The 20,305-nt window shown below is 39.8% G+C and overlaps 1 protein-coding gene across 2 annotated transcripts in view; it reads right to left on the bottom strand.

Annotated features, from left to right (window-relative positions):
• Positions 1–20,305, bottom strand: part of ST18 (ST18 C2H2C-type zinc finger transcription factor) — a 107,893-nt gene that overhangs the window by 37,162 nt on the left and 50,426 nt on the right. For both annotated transcript variants that reach the window (XM_034650148.1, XM_034650147.1), the window contains exons 6-10: positions 15,924–16,058; positions 13,913–14,003; positions 12,752–12,856; positions 10,332–10,525; positions 7,942–8,153 (exon numbers count right to left, since the gene is read on the bottom strand). In XM_034650148.1, coding sequence (XP_034506039.1) covers positions 7,942–8,153; positions 10,332–10,525; positions 12,752–12,856; positions 13,913–14,003; positions 15,924–16,058 — 737 coding nt within the window. The remainder of the gene's footprint in view (positions 1–7,941; positions 8,154–10,331; positions 10,526–12,751; positions 12,857–13,912; positions 14,004–15,923; positions 16,059–20,305) is intronic.

The following is a 20,305-nucleotide window of genomic DNA, read 5'->3' on the forward strand; positions in this document are numbered from 1 at the left end:
ACCCCAATATAGTATTAGTGTAACATGAATATATATAAAAATAACCAGCTGTAAGAGAATTTTTATTGGAATATTAGATTAATATGAACGTGACCTTTTCCCTTGGGTTACTTGAACTAGAAAAGCTTTGTTAACTTGCAGGGACGGGGGTGGGAGGCAGACAGGGCAAACCATTGTTGATTCTGGGGGCCTTCAGGTAGCAGCTGCCATCAGGACTTCTTGGCGGTCAGTTGTACAGTGAAACTTCAGAATAAAGGTGATTCTGTTCCAGACACTTAGTAGGAGACTTAAAACTCACTAGACCTCACAGCATTTCTCCTTGGGATACCTTTGGCTATCTTTTCATTGTTGTTGTTGTTGTTGTAGTTTAAAGTACAAGGCCCCAAAACTGCCCACACGCTCTGGATCTTTTAAAGGATGCATGCCTACGGATGGCCCCTGTGCTGTTACCAACTGTGGACACTGCCATGCAGTAGGACTCAGAACACGGGAAGAGCTCGCTTATCTTTTTCCTAAGTGGGTCAGATAAACACCTCTCTATATTTTCACTATCATCCATCAGTTCACAATTAAATCTTGGACAACGTCTCTGCTCTTTTTCCTTTTGGCTGGCAAAGCAGGAGTCTCTTTGAATACGTTAGCAAGATCCCTAACGCATATGGTAGCCAGTTACGTCCCCAGGGGGGATTTATTTTAACTCCCCATTTACACTCTGCCTTCCCCCTCCTCAACAGTTGCTGCTGAGGGCTGAGGTGTGGGCCAAAGTAGACGTGCTCCAAAGGCTCGCTGCTTCCACCTGATTTAGAAAATAAGGCCCCTCTTCTGGTTGCCTGTTTCACCTGCAAAGTTCCTATTTTCAATCTCTCAGCCTCTGAGGTAGATACGCTTTATTATATTTGTGGGAGGTAAATATACTTCTAATATCTTTGCACTAAGATGCTTTGGCTATATCTTTCTGTCCTTTTTAGTAAATAGTTTAATCTCCTGTGATAGTTTTAAGCCCTGAATTTGACAGTACAGCTTATCCGGGATAATAACTTAGTAACCACAATATCTTATGCCATCTGTATAATATCAAATACGTTTTTATACCAGCATTAATAAACCTTAGTTACAAAAAAATCCAAGATATTAACCATATCAGTGCCATGTGCTCTCTCCGTGGTATAACAATGTATTCTGCCATGAGCACATCAAAATAATTCTTGGCTTCATAGCTGATATGTAACTATAACAATGAAACAGAGCTATAGTAATCAAGTTTAATGGCCAATGTAAAGTAAAATGCTAAATATTGTAGTTGCTGACATTTTTCATTAAAAAAAATAAAAAAACTTGGGTTAAGACTGCACAACCAACATTCTCATAAAATTCCAGACCTTCTGTGACAGATGGCTTAGGAAAAAGAAGCCATGTGACTGGGCTGCAGAGTTTTATAGTGCAAAACCCATAAATAGTGCAGATTCGATCTCCCTGAAAAAATATCAACTATTCCAAGACAACACTAATATATATTTTAGTTTTTGCAGAAAAAAATTCCAAATAATAAACAAAAAAATTAGAGATTCTCAGAGTTGTTATGATTCTACATCTTGAGTAATCATGAGCTGCTTGGGGGAAAAAAATCACTCCTAATGTTTAAAAGAGGCGCTCTTGTATATCCACGCCCCAGCCGGCTGCTCTGAGCACCTGACTTGACAGGGAGAAAGCACGTTTGGGCAGCAGGGTACAGATGGGCTTTAAGTGAGCGCACAGATGCATTCAACAATTACACACAGTATCAGAGAAGGGTCCCTTTCTGCCCATAGATGGGTGGATCACACGTTTACTGCATGGATTTTTTATTCAGAGCTGTATCAATAGACATCACTTCTCTCTGTGCTTGAAACTCCAAATGGCAGCACACAAAGGAGGGGGTGATGGGAGAGGCCACAGGAGCAGGAGGGCATAACATTCAGCTGACATGGACCCCCACCGCTGACTTCCAGCATTCTGATTTCTAAAAGTGCCATTTGGCTTTCTGGATCCTCATTTTAATCATTTAAATTTAAGTTTAAAGGGGTTTTTTTGAGGGTAGACGTAGGTCTAATACTATTCATGTACTTTCCAATTTAGGGCCAACATCAAGGACCATCACTTTCAGCTGCTTTTGAGGTACCGATGCCATGTATGAAGTATTTATTAATTAAATTATTGAGAAAGCACTTAATGTTTTCAAGCTTACATATTTTGGGGAAAAGAAAATTGAAAAATACACTGTTCCTGTCTTCAAGAAGCTTATGCTATACATAAAGGAGATTGTTAGTGAAAGGTAATTTAATAAATATAAATTATTATTCAACTGAAAGTTGAAATAATTATTTGTTATATAATCCTTATGTGTGCCATAAAATGAGAAGTGATTCAGATGTCTGCCAACAGAGAAATGATTAATGAAATTATGCTACATCTATTTAATGGCACATTATGCGACCAGTAAAACAATAATTATGAGGATTATGTTACAACAAGGAAAAGACGTCTATTACGGAAAGCAGGAAACAACCTGGCATTCCTATTATGCCTACAAGCAGCGGAAAGGGTAAAAATTTGTTTCCTGAAGAACAAAAGGGAAAACACAGAAATTGCTGTACTTGTATTTAGAAGATAGTCTTAAGGCCAGTCTCCAATATTTTCCAGGCAAATGACAGTGTGATACTGTTTTAACAATTAAAAATTATACATTCAAAGATGGTAATGAATTAAAGATAACTTTGCCTTAAAGTTCTACTGTGAAAATTGTTAACTTTCAAAACATAGATACAACAAGATACCACTGTTCTCTGTATTTGTCAAGTTTTCTATTAACACAAGAGGGGTCGCCCGCCATCTCTTTGTTGACTTGGCTAACAGGAAGTGAAAAAATTAAGCGTCCCTCAGCTTACGTTTCTGCTGTAATTAGCTTCTGGTTTTCATCTTCCAACTCACGTTCTTTCACTTTTGCTTCAGGGTGATTTGTTTGGGGAGTATCTTTTCTATATTGAAAGCTATCTGAAATATGTTTTCCAAGTAGGCAGGGTATCAACAATAAAAAATGAAATTAAAGTATCTTATTCCTACCAGATAGGAATTGAGTATTAAAACAGTTAAGTTCAGAGTATAAACTTGTGAAATTTACTCAATATAAATAGAATAATGGAATTCAGGGGAGAAATCAGGTCTGACATTAGGTTTGAAATTAAAATTAAATTTATAACCATTTTCCAAAAATCTTTGTCTGAGATTTGGAACCAAAGTCAGTGAAAATTCTTAAGTTGGCCAGCAGTCTATAGTATACATGATGTTAATAAGGTCCTTAAGAACATAAGAAATTGGACAGGTATGAATTAAAATTTCAGTTCCAAGAGTTATAGCTGTGCCAGTCGGGGAAAATTATTTAATGTCTCCATGCTACTATTTCTTCATCTGCTAAATGGGATGATACCTTCTTTACGAAGTTTCTGGAAGGATTAAAAAGAATTAATATAAGCAAGTGCTTATTTACAGTGCCTGGCACATAGTAGGTGTTCAATAAATGGCAACTTATAATAATAATAACAATAACAATAATAATATAATAGTATTTGATTGGGTTTTCAAATGCCAAAAGAGACATCCTTATGCTACTGTATGCAGAGGTAAAGAGAGAACTATTAAATATATACACATATATCAGTTGGTTCCTTGTGATCTCTCTGACCCAAGTCTTTCGTAACATTTCACTCAAAATATATGGTATAATCTGACATGATATTAAAGTTACTGAAAAAGGCTGCTTTTGGATTCTAACCATCCTAAGAGCCATCAGGCTATTTCTGATATATGGCAGCAAGGATGGTGAAGTGTTATCATGTTGTTTCTAGGCCTTATTCAAGCACAAAACAGACTTTGAACTTTAAACATTTCAAGCAAGTGTCAGTTTTTTGTTTTCTTTTAAGGCACACTGTGCATATGCCACTTTGTCTAAACAGGTGGGGAAAACACCAAAACAAACAACAGAATGCTTGGCAAGCAGAAGTGATCAGGATAAAGATAGACCGTGTGCATGTTCCTACCTCTGTTGTGGAGGGTAGGAGGAAGGAAAGAAACAGGGAGTGTCTCCAACACGTGCTGGCACGTGTTTTCAGGGGCCAGAGGACAGTGTTCAGTAAACTCGGCAAACCCAGAATGCTCATTCTATGCCTGCCACCTGTTTCTACTGAACGCTGTGCTCATAACGGCAGCAACGGTGGCCAGACGAAAGGGGTGAGTGTTTGAAGTTGTGGCCCATGAACGTTTTACAAACTCATATTAATACCAGATTAAAATGAAGGACATTATACCAATCTTAGAACCAATGAAAGTACTAGTTTCAGGAGAAGGCTCATACTTCAGACAAAGTTAACCATAACCATTATGATATACACTAATATTGATATTACTAATTTTTTCTTCTGACTTGGTTCCTTAAAGAGATCCTTAAAGCAACATACAGGTGATTTTAGTGGTGTAGATGTGTTGTGTACATGCTGGATTGTATTTTGACAAACTAATAATTCCTTTTAAGATCTACTTTCAGGATATAATGGACACATTTGGGCAGTGGTGGGCCATGTTAGCACTGATTTTTTCAAAATGGTGTTGGGAAAGGGTCCATGAAGGAAGTGTTTCAGTGTTGGGTAGATAGCAGCACAGGGCTGGGAAACTTTGGAAGGGGAACACTGTAATATCCATATTGTCCTACATTGTTTTTAGACTGTGCAGTAACTCAAAGTTCTCTTGCCTCTCGGAAGACAGCCTCTGTTCCCATTATTTTCCATAAGAATAGGGATTTTGCAAATCATGAATTTAGATCTCCCACTAAACTCAGAGTCAGTTGTAGCATGTAGTATGAGAAAGATCTGTGTTAGCCCCAAGAAGGGATATGGAGGCAATTTCAAGGTTAGTGTCCTTTGGCTTGATTTCAAAAAGGTCACGCCCACATGTGACACCCTGATCTGTAATTTGTTCTCCTTTTGGGCTCTTTAAGCAATGACAGAGAAACATTCCATCAAAGAAAGGACTGCATGGAGGCAGAAGGAAAATGAGAAATCTGCCCTCACTCAAGTTCTAATCAAAGCCACCCATGTCTCCCCTGGACATTAGAAACGTCACCTTTGAAAACATAGTTCTCTACCTGGAACAACCATTTCTTTTTTTCTGCTTCGCCCATAAGCTCCTTGAAGACAGGGTCTGTGGCAGGATCTAACGTGCCTTGGGCAGTCCAAATCTCACAGACCATTTGGTGGGTACAGCTAAGTGTCCATCTGCCAGAATATCTCTCTATACATCAGAAAATTTTCCTATGCTCAGCTATAGAAGTCAAGGGTAGGGAAAATCTGTACATCTCTATATCCTTCTTTCTAAATACGGAGCTCAAGAGATCTATGGATTTTGGCCAGCAGAAATAAACACACTAACTACCATGGAGGAAAAATCAAGTCGTAGTGGATAGAGAATCAGGCTAGTATTCAACAGGGGGCGATTGTTCATATATAGTTAATCCTATATTAAGTGAAGTGCACAAAGCAAAGTGCAACACTGAATAGAAATGGCCTGCATAGGGCACTGTTTGATCAGAGGCCATTTTTCAGGGTTAATTACTTTATCTTTTTCTCATTTTTTGCTACAATAACCGTTGTTAAAAAAAAAAAAACCTTTTGAGGTTTTAGGAATTTATGAGGTTCTCTTTTATATTTAGAACATAGGATCCAACTAGAACAGAATTCTGCAAACTGTTACCATTGTGTGAGAATGTGTGCCTGGAAGAAGGGTTCTGCACAAAGCGACACTGTAGGGTGCCATATTTATCCTATTTTAACCACCGCTACATCACATGAGATCATTTTGGTGGGAAAATGGCTTTTTAAACTGCTAATGTAACAAACTCCTTCTAAAAGTCAATTGGTACACTCTCTGTCTCTTCCACACTCTTCATCACATCCATGGTTTGGCTTCTGCAGTTAAGACTTGGTTGGCTGATGGAGGCTGAGACACACAGGGCAGTTCCTGTCACCCTAGGCGGGAGTATCCGCCCCATAGAGCAACTCTGGCACACAGCATGCTCCCAATAGGAGTGTGAGAATAGACGCAGAAGTCAATTATTTGGATTTTTGGAATGTGCCAACTTAACAGTCACGTTTCTGACCAGAAGGTATTCAAGAAAACAACAAAACATACATTGATAAGGGAAGACACCCTCAATTTTTGGTCATCTTTGTTTGATTCATTGTTTGGCTCCAGCAACTATTAGAACATGGAGAATATAAAGGTTAAAGGCAGAATTCCAGGGGGAAAAAAAAGAATAAAACTTACCTATGAAGATGGAAAGCACTCATTCCACAATCATTTGATCAAATAATTAAAGTAGCACTAATCATTATAATAGCAGTCCTGTTAGTCTCAAAGGACACCCTTAACAAACAAGTAATATAAAGCTTAAGAAGGAAGATATTTTAGTATTACTCCAACTAGCTGCCTATTAGAATGTCCCTTTAAAACGGAGAAATGTATTCAGGTTTTAACAAAAGGAATAAAAATAAATGAAAGTAGCATTGTAAAGCACCCTAAATCATTCGTTGATGTAAATAATTTCTGACCTGAATTCCTTTGAATTTGGAGAACTCAGTATTTTCTTCATAAATTTCAGGGGATGCGTTTTTCTTTGTTTAAGAACCTCATTTGTTTAAAAATTGTTTTTGAGTGGTTTTTGGCCACCAACTCTTCCTGGGGTTTACTTGGCTCAGATTTGTCCAGAAGCTAATTCTGATTCTTCTGTCAAATGCTCGATGGCACCGCGTTCCCTGCTCTCCTGAAGGCCTGGCACAGCACAGGTGAGCAGCTGACCACACCAGGGATGGGGCTGCGCTTGCAGGGAAAAGAGAGCTATTTACTCTAATCACCTGAGTTTCAGGGTTAGGGTTTAACCCAGGAGATCTCCCACTTAAAGCAAGGGGGAAAATCTCTTCTCCAGATAAGCCTGGGCACTTTATTTCAGCTGGCTTTAGCCATTTAGGTAGAAAATAATTTCTTTTCAGTGAGCTCTTTGTGTAGATGGGATTACAGGCTCCTGCTGACTGGAGGGGCAGCTTTTACTCTCCCTCTGAGGATCTGAGGATTGCTGCTACTCTGCAGCCTGATAAACCCCTCCTCCTCAAAAGGGGAGACATGGAAGATCTTTGCTTTTTGTTGATATCAAGGTATCATAAACATGGATGTCTCCCTCTCATTGTTAGTCAGGGAGGAGAGGTTTATTAAAGAAACGTGATTAATTTCATGGGACTCAGAAATGTGGCATCTTCATAAACTTCACAGAATCTGATTTTGGATTGAATGCCCTGAGTTCTCAAAAGTCCCCCTGAACAATCTCTTGTTAATTTAATGTATCCAGGTTTTACTCTGTGTCCTTTGAGAATACTGCAGCAACTGAGACTATCTTGCTATATACAATAGTAATGCGTGCAATAATAAAAATGTCATGAGTCAATTTTGCAATTGTTTTACAAGTCACTGTGTAGTCAAACATTTCCTACCATCTTTGATTTGCAGACAGCAAAAAGCTTCCATTGTTCAGATTGATTTTAATGGCAAGCTTCTTTCTTGTGTGCCAAGGTTCCTGACACAAAGGTAGGTTTGATGTCTATAAATCTCCCCAACCAGGCTCCATCACTCATTTCTCCCCAGCCTTTGGTATACTGCCTTCAAGAACAGCACTCCTTCACTCCTCCTTGAAGCCACAAAACTCATCCCTGTCAATGTTCCTCTGAGTCCTTTCCTAAGATGAGGAAGGGATGTGCTTTGGGGATGGGGAGCGGTATGGTAGTGAATGTGGTTAGGAACATGAAAGGCAGTTTATTCTCACGGTTCAGTCACTGGCCCACCCTCCGGGCTCTTGGACTGGCCTACCTTGGCATGCAGACTCTGTGGTTTGTTGGAGAGGATGTCTGCAGCTTCCCTGCAGCGGGTGGAAAGGTTCAGGATGGCAGCAGCTGCTGCTATGTGGGTGTCTTCACTACATTGACCGTAGCTATAAGAGCTGGCACGGCAAGGGCTCTGTGTGTGGGCGCCTGCGCTAGGCAGTCGATTAGGAAATTTCCCTGGATTTGAAAAATGCTTTGCTGTTGAAGAGAGATTTGATTAGCAATTGCATGTACGTGTTTTAGCCATTAAATAGATTTGTTTTGAGATATAACTTCTTACATTAAAATATGTTAAGAATAAATTAAAACATGATCCATTATCTATTGGTACACTCAATGAAGGTTATTCCAATTGGTTTTCACAGAAGTTCACAGATCAAATGATGCGATGGCTGGGGAAGAATGTCTATTCTCTTAATATATTTGTATTTATACTTCTTACGGTAAAAACTCTATAACTAATGTTATCAGGCAGGTGCACTGACAGCATTCGTGGCAAAAATTACAGATTAAAACTACACTGGCAAAACCCATCGGGGACTACAGAGGCTTAAGGCTTGTACATCTATGAACTGTGTATGCGTGAAGACCAGTAATTCCAGTAGAGAGAAAAAAATGCACCCTTTTGACGTTTGTTTTCACAATAACAATTTATAGTTAGACATAGAATTGCGTTTTTATTACTTGATATGCAGGTTTGTTTTGTGCTTAAACCAGTAGAAGTTGTTCTTAATGTCCAACTAGATGGAACTAAATAAATGGTAGAGTCTTTAATGAGCTAGCATTTTGCATATTTAGGTAGTGCATGATAAGTAAAGGACAGAGAAAACGTTCTCAGCGTGAGCAGAAAGGCAATTTAGTTATCAAGGCTGAGTTTCTGTTTTATGTTTCTGTCGTGGCACCAAGGCGTTACTGAGAGAGAAAGAATTATCCATATTTCTCTTCACTCTGGGTGTTTGTAAACATCACTCAAGGTTATGGGAGAAACACCCACGATTTAAGTGGGATAATATAAAAGCATTTAGAAACTTATTTTGCTGCAAATACTGTTTATTCTAAACTTTGATCATTATTTTTCACGAAGCAATTTAAAACATTACCAAATGTTATTCCTACAATTATGAAAATATAAAAATGTGACTGAAAGTTTGCATTTTCTGTATTATATGAGTATATAGAATACTCTTAACTAGCTTCACTTGAATTAAATATATATGTATATATGTGTGCACATGTGTATATTTTACGTATATATAATAGAAAACATTTTGCAAGTTTGCATGCATAACTTTTTTCCAAATCTAACAGGTTGTTGGTGTTATGCTGGCTGAACCTTATTTTTGGTAAGAACAGATAAAATATCTTTTGGAATACAATGTACATGTTGTTAATGGGCCAAATCTTTTCAAGTATGTTTATCACCGCTAGGTTTTATATAACATTCTAGTTCTTTGAAAGAAGTGACCAACATCATGGAGTAAGTCCATATTATGTGTTCCTAAGAGTACTCAATCTAAGTCTGGAGGTATGAGATCAAAGGGATTCCATGGATTTGCATGTTGTGAAGAATCCATGGCCTATGGAGGACTCAAATGGGGGAATTATTTTACTACTTTCCTTATGATACCATAGCTCAGGATTCATGCCTAGGTTTATCCCAATGTTCACTTTCTTACCTTTTCATTAGACTATTCAAGGACTGTAAAACACTTCAAGAAATGTGTTAGTAAAAACACCAAGTTGTATCTATTATAGCATCTTTGAGTTATGACCTCCTATATGGATGTGTTACCATTAGAGTGTTAACACATTTTCAATACTTCTATATTAATCCTTCAAAATATGGATAAACATCTCCGTAGTCACACATACTGCACTTATTGTAAAATCTTGATTTCTAAACTGTGAGTTTCTTCTGAGACTTTTTACTTTTTCTCTCTCTTTCAGCCTAAATGCTTTTGCTGATTTAAGTACTACTTTAAGTAGTATTTCAATGTTTTACCTGTTAAATTTCCATAATTTCAACGTGAAACAAAATTACTGTATTGTGATGACTATTACAGTTTTCATTAATCTCAATCCCAGCTAAATGTGAATTAAAAATTTCTTTAAAATTACTGTATTTCGATTCAAAAAATGGCATGATATTTGGAGAATAATTAACCCATTAACTATTCACCATATTCAGTGTAACTTCACGTAAAATCAGTAATACCGATCAATTTATCATTGTTTTCCTTATTTTATTTCACTGTACAATATATTTTCTCTCCTACCTGCAGTAAACAACATATTCTGTATTTGAGCACACCCCCACCCCCAACACACATAGACAAGATGCATTTTTGGGAATAAGGATTAGAATTTGAGGCTTACATTCAGGAAATGGTGGTGTTTTTCGTCCTTGACCTGTTTGAACAAGGGGGCGTTTACCAAAAACCTGGGCATCAAAACTGGCATAATCGAATGGTACTTTTCCAAACTTCTCTTGTTCTTTTGACACCGTGGCCCTGGGAGAGGTGATGGCTTGTGATCGGAAATTGAATTCAATTTGTTTCACCAAGCTAGTCCTGAAGAAAGAGGAGAGAGTTCAAAATAACTATGATGAAAACTCTTGGTCAGTATATTAGCATCAGAATTTAAAGCAGATCAGATGTGTCATGCCTGTTAGTACCCACAGAGACAGTGTATTACAGAAAAGAGCTATGGTCACAGCAAGATAAAACAGAGTGCTCTGTGCTGGGAGCGAATGATGGGAGGTACCAAGGGCTCCCGATGGCTATGGCGAGGCTGCATGTCGTGGGTCCAAGTCTCCCATGGGTAAAAGAGGAATGTGCAATTTTGCATTTGTCTTATGCAGATGCAATGAGCAGCAAGTATTTAATGTCTGTTAGCATTTTGAGCTCCCACAGAGAAAAGTGCTATGTAACTATCATTAGGGCACTGACAAGGTGTGCACATTCTGCTTATTAAGACTATTAATCAGACGGGTGATGAAAAGTCACATTTGTACCTGGGGGGAAATGGCATTGTAGTCAGTTCAGAAGAAGCAATGCTGAGCCCCACTCTCCTTTAGCAGAGCTGACAGAGTGGACAGGGGCAGCATAGGCACCAAAAACTTGACTTCTGAATTATGAATTTCTTAGGCTTTTCACCTTTTTTCCCTTTTGTCTGAGTGTTTTTGTTGATGTAAATAATACTTCAATATTTTATCTGCCAAACTGCTATCATTTCAATATGAATCAAAATTCTGTATTATAATAGCTATCACATTTTTCTTTTCTTTCTTTTTTTTTATTTATGTGACAGAGAGACAGCCAGTGAGAGAGGGAACACAGCAGGGGAGTGGGAGAGGAAGAAGCAGGCTCATAGCAGAGGAGCCTGATGTGGGACTTGATCCCAGAACGCCGGGATAACACCTTGAGCCGAAGGCAGACGCTTAACGACTGCGCTACCCAGGCGCCCCTATCACATTTTTCAATAGAATTACCTTAACCCAAGCTAACTGTGAGTTAAATATTCCCTTACAACTACTGTATTTGGGTTAAACAAGGGTATCGTATTTGTGTAGCAACAATTCCAGACAAGAAAAACACAAACATAGTCTAATGGTAAATGAACATAAACAAATACACCTTTCAGAATTTAGCAATATCAAAAATAAATATATGTTTTTCTTTTGTTTTCCACCAAAACATGCTTGACTCATCAGAATGTGAAAATTTCAATGATATTTTTGGATTATATAAAACACATTTTAACTGCTACATAAAAATATTTGAATAATTAGTTGATTTTATTATTAGATATGTAACTTGGCTTATACCCCTAATATATCAGCAGTCCAGTCTAAAACATATTTATTTTTTAAGAAATTAGCAAAATAAAACTAAATGCTATTTCTATATTTGATAAATAACCTATTTAGGGAGAAACTAGAGGATATGGCCATATTAACCAAGAACCTTGTTGTTAAGATTTTTGATTGCTAGTTATTCAGTAATTCATGATCTTTGCTTGACATATGTTCTTCACTCATCTGATTTTGACTCTTTTAATTAAATCTATAAGAGCAAATATTAAGGGAAGCCATATCTTGAAAACAGTCCTCATAACTATGTTGCATTTCAGTGTCCCAGTAACAGTGAAGATCTGGTCATCTGTTTTAAACCTGAAATCACTTTTCCTACATATATGATTCATTATTAACAAATGAGTAACTTCACATTGTGTCATCACATGTGATTTATTATTTAAGTGTAAGTAAGGTCTTCCATACTGCTGGAGATTGGGAAGTACCTGGGGCAAACAGGAGATATTTCATTAATACTTTATCAATTCATGGAATGAACTTTTGTCTTAAAGAAGTTATATGTATAGCTGGAACAGAGGAACAATATATAACATCACATATTTTGGGTGGGTGTGAGTGATTTATGAAGGCATTATCTGCAGGCAGAAAGGTCAATTAATCATTAGGAGAGCTTACCTGACTAGTGGGATAGGTTGCATTTAGTGACACAGAATTTTGATTAATGTATGTTATATGCTTTATTCCTTTTAGATTCATCCATATTATGTTACCTTTACATACAGATTAATTTCATGTTCAACTTCTGGAGGGTCTAGCAGTTCATTTAAGTGAGAGTATGATTAACTAGACCAGCTCTCAAATAGATATCGGTAGTTGAGAACGAAGGTTGGGCCATAGTGAACTGGCACGAGTGGGGAGACAGACCCTTTGCATAGGAGCATGGCATGTACAGACTACTAGGAATGCCATGGGAGGGTCATACCTGTGAACCTGGTCAGGACACTGCCCGGTTTTGGGAGAATCAAGCTGATTTTTGTCCTGGGACATTGCCAATTTTTCAGCTGCAGCAATCGGACAACCAGAAAGACTGTTAAAAAAAAATAAAAAGGGAGAATTTGAGTTAAAAAGATAAAGTAATTTGCTTTGGCATGTACCTCACAGCATACTTGGCACACATTAAATGTTAAGTCATATTAATAGTTCACTTAGCACCTTTCTCATGCTAATAGATCCCAAAGGGTTTTGCAAACTACCTTGTCAACATTTGCCCCCCCATAATCCCATCTCAGAAGTGATGAGTAACAAAATCATTTTTAAAATCGGAAAATTATGTAAGGGAATTATTCTGAAACTCCATAACATTTTAAGTAGAATGCACTCACTCCCATTGCAATGGGCCTAGCTATAGATGTTAGCATGATAATTCCATGATTTATTTTAAGATCTTTAGAAAAATGTTAGGGACTTAATTTTAAATCAGTTTAAATTTAAAGTATAGAACATGAAGTTTTCTGGCAATATGCTTATGAGTCACATAGTATCTCATGAGCACATAATAGATACACAGTATGAAGTACGCATAAAACAAGACGCATTTCCACCAAAAACATTTACATACACACAATACATTTGTATGTAAATGCACATATGTGTTTTAAGTGAGTTGCAATCTCAATGCAATGAATCTCAATGAGATGAAATGATGTTTACCTTCCTGCTGGCTTTCAGTCAGAACCACAGTAGATCAAAGCCCTTTTGGTCCTTGTTAATGCTTATTGGATGGGATCCAGGATAAACCCTATGCAACTCTTTTCATTGTCAAAATGGCCATGCTGAGGTTCCAGAGCAGAAAAAGAACATGTCCTATTTGTTTAACTATGTAAATGTATAACTCTAGTCTTCAAATACAGCATTCTTTGTTTGAGTAACTGGCTGCTAAATGAAAATTTCTAGGAAATTAAATTGTGTTTTTTTGTTTTTTACTCTGCACACATTGAGAATATTTCTTATCTACTTTAAGTGGGAACGTATTTGATAGTGATCCAGAGATTTTGATGACACATTGTTAGTTCCTTATTTTTCGCTGGAAAATTTCTCTCACATTTCTTTGTACGGTAAAAGAGTAGCATCCCATCACAATTACCTCCTGTGAGTGTTGCGGTTGCTGTTCACGTGCCCTCTTCCTGTGCATCCTGGGGTGGGACACTTGAGCACGTTTTCGTGCATGGCAAGAACTAAGGACAAAATATCACAAAAAGAAAAAATAGTATACCATGAATACACAGCACACTAACAAACTGACTTCTCAGCTTTGCATTCAAATGAATTTGGTTATGTAATCTGTCATTCTTCCTCCCATAGATGTTCGGGTTGAAATTAATGAGTACTTAAGAACTTCAAAAATGAAATTCAGCAAGCTTGTTCAAGTTTTAGTTTCTCTAAACTTCATGCCTTGGTTAACACTAGACTTAAATAAGACTATTCCGTTTCTATTTAACTTAAACCGAGAGGCTCATAACCTTCCTTTTACATTTATGTGCTTTTCCTTGGAAGAGTGGATGGAGAACATTATTTGTCAAGTAGTTCCTTTTATCTTTTCCCCATGGTGTGAGCTTCTAAATATAGTCTTCTTTATTTTCTAAGAGATATTACTTTGATTCTTGTCCTTTGCTCCGCATTACCCACCCTCACTGCCATTCAGTTATTGATGAAAAAGCATGGTTGAGTGAACAACCAGGTATTCACTTTGAGGAACTTCTAATCTACTGCTGCAGTGCTGAACAGATTGGACTCACTGATTTGCAAAACTGTGCTTTCGAGAAGGGTAATGCTGAGGCATTCACACCACTGTGGTTTGTATGACCCAAAGGTGTTTCAATATATAGGTTAAAAAAGTAGAGGATGTAGCACATTGATACTTCAAAACTTAGAAGGCAGCCCTTTCCTTCTCCTTCAGTTTCCCAGCTCACAACAGGGCTGAGGGTAGAGAAGCCACGAATGTTTGCTCTTGCCCAGGGCTCTGTGCTACTGCAGGATGCCCTGGGGAGACATGGCAGGCATCACAAGTTCTTACAAGGAAAGGGGAGATGAGGAGTTGGGAGGACGCTAGTGATGTGATGCACTATTTTTTTTAAAGATTTTATTTATTTATTGGACAGAGATAGAGACAGCCAGTGAGAGAGGGAACACAAGCAGGGGGAGTGGGAGAGGAAGAAACAGGCTCATAGAGGAGGAGCCTGATGTGGGGCTCAATCCCATAACGCCGGGATCACGCCCTGAGCCGAAGGCAGACGCTGAACCGCTGTGCCACCCAGGCGCCCCAACACTTTTTTTTTTTTAAGACGACTCCATGCCCAGTGTGGAGCCCAGCTCGTGGGTTGAACTCAGAACCCTGAGATCAAGATCTGAGCTAAGATCAACAGTCGGATGCTTAAACAACTGAGCCACCCAGGTGCCCCTGGGATGCACTTCTTATATTTAGATGATGCACTTAAGCTAAGACTGCTCCTGAGCTTAAGGCAGCCACACCTCTGGGTGAGAAAGGACTGTGCAATCCACAGGGTATTAACCATGCCTTTTATTTTCTGTATTCTGATGCTTTGTCATCTGGGGCCTTGCAAACCCTGAAGAGACTGCCCTTTCAAACAGCTTTCAAAGGCAAATCAACCAATTGTGAGCCCACGCCCAACTGCCTTCTTCATTAGACTCACACTCTCCACCTGCCACCTATCAGACACCAATAGACAACTCTGAAATTTGGAGCCTACTGAGAGAATTCAAACTAGCCAGTCCTAAGCCTGCTTATTCTGCTCCTTCCCACAGAAACCATAAGATCCCCCTCCCCTGGCCCGTGATGACCCTGGTGCCCCCCTGTGTGGCCCTGCCTGGCGTGGCACGCCCCCTCCGCTCAGGAACTGTAACCAATTCCCGTCTCAATGTCCTTTGTCTCCTGATCTATTGGCCTAACTGTACTCCAACTTTTCTATTAATATACTGACTTTAAACACCCAGCTAGATGGAAATTATCTTGACACAGAAGGGAAACTTTGTACTTCCATTCCAAATTCCACATTGGAGGAGAAAGAGGATAAGATCATGCTGTTGTGGTGCATATGAAAAGAAGCCTACTGGTATTAGGGATAAGTAGTACTCACTTTCCAGGGGAACCCTCACTTTGTGGGGGCAACCCGAAAGGCTGCGATGGTGGGGGTAGAGTCCTGTCACATGTCCCGTGCCATCGCACCCGGGGATAGGGCACTTGGTCTCCCTCTTCTCAGGCCGCGGTGAATCTACAGAGAAATTAAATCAAGAGATTCATTTGGCTCTTCTTCTTTCCATCCCCATTCACCAGAGTCGCCTTGCAGGGTGACATTCTCACTTCGCTCAGTTTCTACAGCAAAAATATTCTTCTCACATTGCCTTGAATAAGACCCTCAACTAAGACCTGTGGAAGCATAAAAAATGTTTTCAATTTTCTTGGTTTTCTAAGCAAAGGCTGACACAGGGCAAGGGAGTGTTAAAATGCAGAGATGGTTTTAAGTTGTCATGTCACATACTGTAGTTAGAGTCTCATTATGAAAAATGAACTCTGCGCCAGAGGCAGAGATGCATAAGCTCCCAAAAAGGAAAAAAAAGTGAGAAAGAAGAAAGAATGTTTTTAAACCAAAACTATCTCTTATTGAAAGGGTCTCAAAAAAGCCGGATTCAAAATGATAAAACAAAGAAGCCACCATATCTGAGAAGGGCTGCTCTGGTATTGTCCCTGCGGGTCCCTGGCCTTACATGGCCCTAAGGTTCCAGGTCCAAAGGCTGCTCCCACACTCGTGCAGAGCCCACTCTGGCCAGACTTAGGAAGGGAGTCAGCAATGCTGTCTTGGGCCACGCCCAGGCAATCAGCAGTGCTGCAGAGGCCCCAGATCCCCCAACCCCAATGCTTTGCCCCCTTGGACCAGTACAGAGCAGCTACGGAAAAATAGCTCTCATTTTACTCTGACTGCAGAAACTGAAAACTCAGGCGATAGGAAGATGGCCTGGCAAGGAAACGTTCTAGGAGGAATGGAAATACAGGGTCAGGACGGCCTTGAGTGGTCTGTGCCACCAAGAACATTGGGGTGCTGGAGGAGACCACAGATACCACGGGGCAGAGAAAAGGGACACCGTGTAACACCGCTTGTCAGGCTGCCATGGGGCATGGGCTTAGAGGGGGAGGGCAGAAGACGAGCTGGGGGTTTCAATCTTCCAGTGCACGCTTTGCTGAGGGTTAGATAAAAGGCTATATAAATATCTAAAATAAATGAGCATTACCATGAATATTGGTGGGGTTAGAGCTAACACAGAAGAGGCCTTCTGTAGACATTTTCATATTCGTGACTCAGATAGTAGATAAAACAGAAATGCATTTTTGGAGCCCAAATCACCCCCCTAACTTGTGCCTGGCATGATATACCAATCACCGGGGCAAGGCTGTCACTCAGCGTCGCCGGTGTTTAGAGGAACCAGAACCACAGCGGGCACGAGAGCCTCAGAGAAAGGACCAGTGTGGAATGGAGGCTGGTCGCAGGCTTCTCTGAACACGAAGTATCACGATTAATGAATCCACTTGATGCTGAGAGCAAAAATAAATAATCTGTGTGATCCTGCCTTAGGAAAGCTGCTGGCGGTGGACTAGGGGGCAGAGTCCTGCCGCGTGAGGATGCGGAGGGCCCATATGCTCAGCTCCAAGCGTGGTACCGCGAGCACAGCAATGTCGCGGGCTGCGACAGCCGTCTCCAGGGTGGAATATTGCGACGAGCAGACATGCCTCTGTGATACCATGCCACCCCAGTTGTTGGATTATAAACGGTCCTGGGCAGATGGGCACAGCAGTGTGTATGTAATGCAATTATTTGGGGGCATGCTTTCAGTAAAGGGGGAGGAGCCAAGGATCCTTCAGGTTAGGCCCACACTGCCTGGGAGGGAGGGCCAGTCAGAGAAAACTGGAAATCAAAGTGAGAAATGAACAGCCCAAAGATAGGTATGCCCTGAGTAGCAGACATTTATGTTTCACGAGAGACAGGATTTAAATGCCATGGTGTTGAGACTGTTCTGTCTTTTGCAAGAAACAAAGAGTTGTGACATGTTCTACAATTTTATGGCTATATGTTTTACTTAATCCAAAAATGTTGCCAAATTTGAAGTTGTTTTAGGCCTATAATATCTATAGACGGAGAGCCGAAAATCCTTGAAGTTTGATTCAAGTAGCATGAGGGGGGTTGACACCGTATACGAGAGGGAATTAGAAAAGAGGAGAAGCAGTGTGGATTTTGATGCCCTTCCTCCCTTGGACCTGGTCCAGGTGAGGCCACATTTCTAAACCACATTGAAAGGTTTGGCGCCGCGCAGCAACCCTCCTTGCCACATTATTTGCGTAAGAAGCCAGAGAGGGTGTGGGAGATAAGGCAGGGCTGGCACCTGACCAGGTGTGGTCCACTGACAGTCCATCATGCACGTTTGTCTGCGAGCCTCCTCTGCTGGGTGAGACAAATGCCATGAAATGCTCTGTGGGGCAGAACCTGTTTGCATGATAAGAAGCCAGAGCTTGAGCTCTCAGGTGACTCTGAGGCCTGGCTCTTCTTCTCCTTTTATTTTCTTTGCTGAATGCTGCATAATGAGGGTGACCTTATACTCTGGTGACCTTCCATGCCGGTATGCCTGGGACTGTCTTATTCGCACATGATACACTTCTTTGGTTGTTCATTGCACTCCCCTTCGCTCTGAAAGTATCTTTGGCTGTACAATAAATTCTTATGAGGACTCCATACACGCTGTGACCAAAAGTCTCACTAAATGGTTAGTAGAAACAAGATAGTCAAACTTTTTTTTTTTTTTTAGAATTACTGACTCATCTGAAGTCTTGGGTAAGACGGTATTTTAAAATGCTGGTGCTCTCCCCTTTAACAGCGGGGTCAATGCCCCAGGTATATGGTGCTCTCCCCTTTAACAGTGGGGTCAATGCCCCCGGTATATGGTGCTCTCCCCTTTAACAGCGGGGTCAATGCCCCAGGTATATGGTGCTCTCCCCTTTAACAGCGGGGTCACATGCCCCAGGTATATGGTGCCCTCCCCTTTAACAGCGGGGTCAATGCCCCAGGTATATGGGGATTAGCATGGTATTGTGCAGAGCGTGAATGTCAGTAGGCACAAGAATTGACCGAGGAGCATGGAATGCACACCAGAGGAAGAAGCCCCTCATAAGCCTCTGGCTCCCACATCTGGAAAAAGGAACAGGAAAACGAATACCTAATTTGGATTCTGCAAGTATCCTCTAGATGAAGCCTATAGTTCCCGTGCATTATGGGCTTTACTTCTATTTGCTTGTTTCATACCAGTCTGGTCTGGATCTTCTCGCATAGGCTTTGAATATCACAAAGGAGGACCATGCCTCACACAATAGGATATATTTTGAGTTAGCCAGCCTCATTCGTAATCCTCTAAATCTTATAAGACCCATGTTTACAAACACAGATTCTACTGCCTCGCTGGTTTTTGAAAACAAAAATTTTTAAGTGCTATAAAAATGACCAAAGGATTGTCAAATATTTAAAGCTATGGCACAAATAATTAAAGTTTCTTCAAACGCTGAATTTCATTGGCTGGAAGATATCATCAATTGTAACATGGAACATCATTTTGTGTACTAGCAAGAAAGAAAAAAAATTATTGAAAATTAAATTATGGCATACCCTTCTGATTTCAGAGGTGTTAAAATGGGAAAACTCTGTATCTTAGAATGAATGAAATATAGTAGATGGTAAATTATGACTTTTTGGAATTTGAAGCCAATTTTATCTTTTTTTTTTTGGTTTTGTAGTCCATAAAAAATAATAAGCACAGGTAAGTTCAGCAAGTTGCATATTACTGGAGTACACAGAGCTAGTAGTGGGTCCTGTCCCAAACCACACACTGCTCATTGATATTCTGTCCTGATCCCAGCCCTAGCAGTATGTTTGCATAGTATTATTATCTTGCTCCTCACTACATGACACTATTTTATTCTTTTTTTTTGTTTTCTCAGCTCTGAGCTGCAAGACAATAATTGACAAGATTGCAGGTGAGTACTAAAATCGACCCCAAATGATAAAATATACAGTTCATTTCTGCATAAATCTCAGCAAACAAATCATCCAAACTATAACTAACATATTATTCTTGTAAGCTCCCTGCGGCCATGACCTTGATTTTCTCTAAGATATTTCTAAATCTATGGTTCTTAGACTTTAAGGTATGCAAGAATCATCTGAAAAACATGCTTAAAAAATACAAGTTCTGTAGCAGTAAGTCTTACTGGATCCTGGAAACACCCCTCTTAAACAAGCCTTCTAGGCACTTGAGAACCACCATTTGGGAATTATCACCAGGCCCATCTGGTGTAAGACTCAGGGTGGGGGGAGGAGTAGCTTTATGCGAGACGGGACACAATTTCCCTAAAGTTGAGGAACTGTTTTAAGGTCTCCTCCAAGCACATTTACTCTTCTTATTCATGTCTGGCCCAGATATT

This window comes from Ailuropoda melanoleuca, unplaced genomic scaffold (assembly GCF_002007445.2).
Source record: "Ailuropoda melanoleuca isolate Jingjing unplaced genomic scaffold, ASM200744v2 unplaced-scaffold11384, whole genome shotgun sequence".
Classification (NCBI taxonomy): Eukaryota; Metazoa; Chordata; class Mammalia; order Carnivora; family Ursidae; genus Ailuropoda; species Ailuropoda melanoleuca.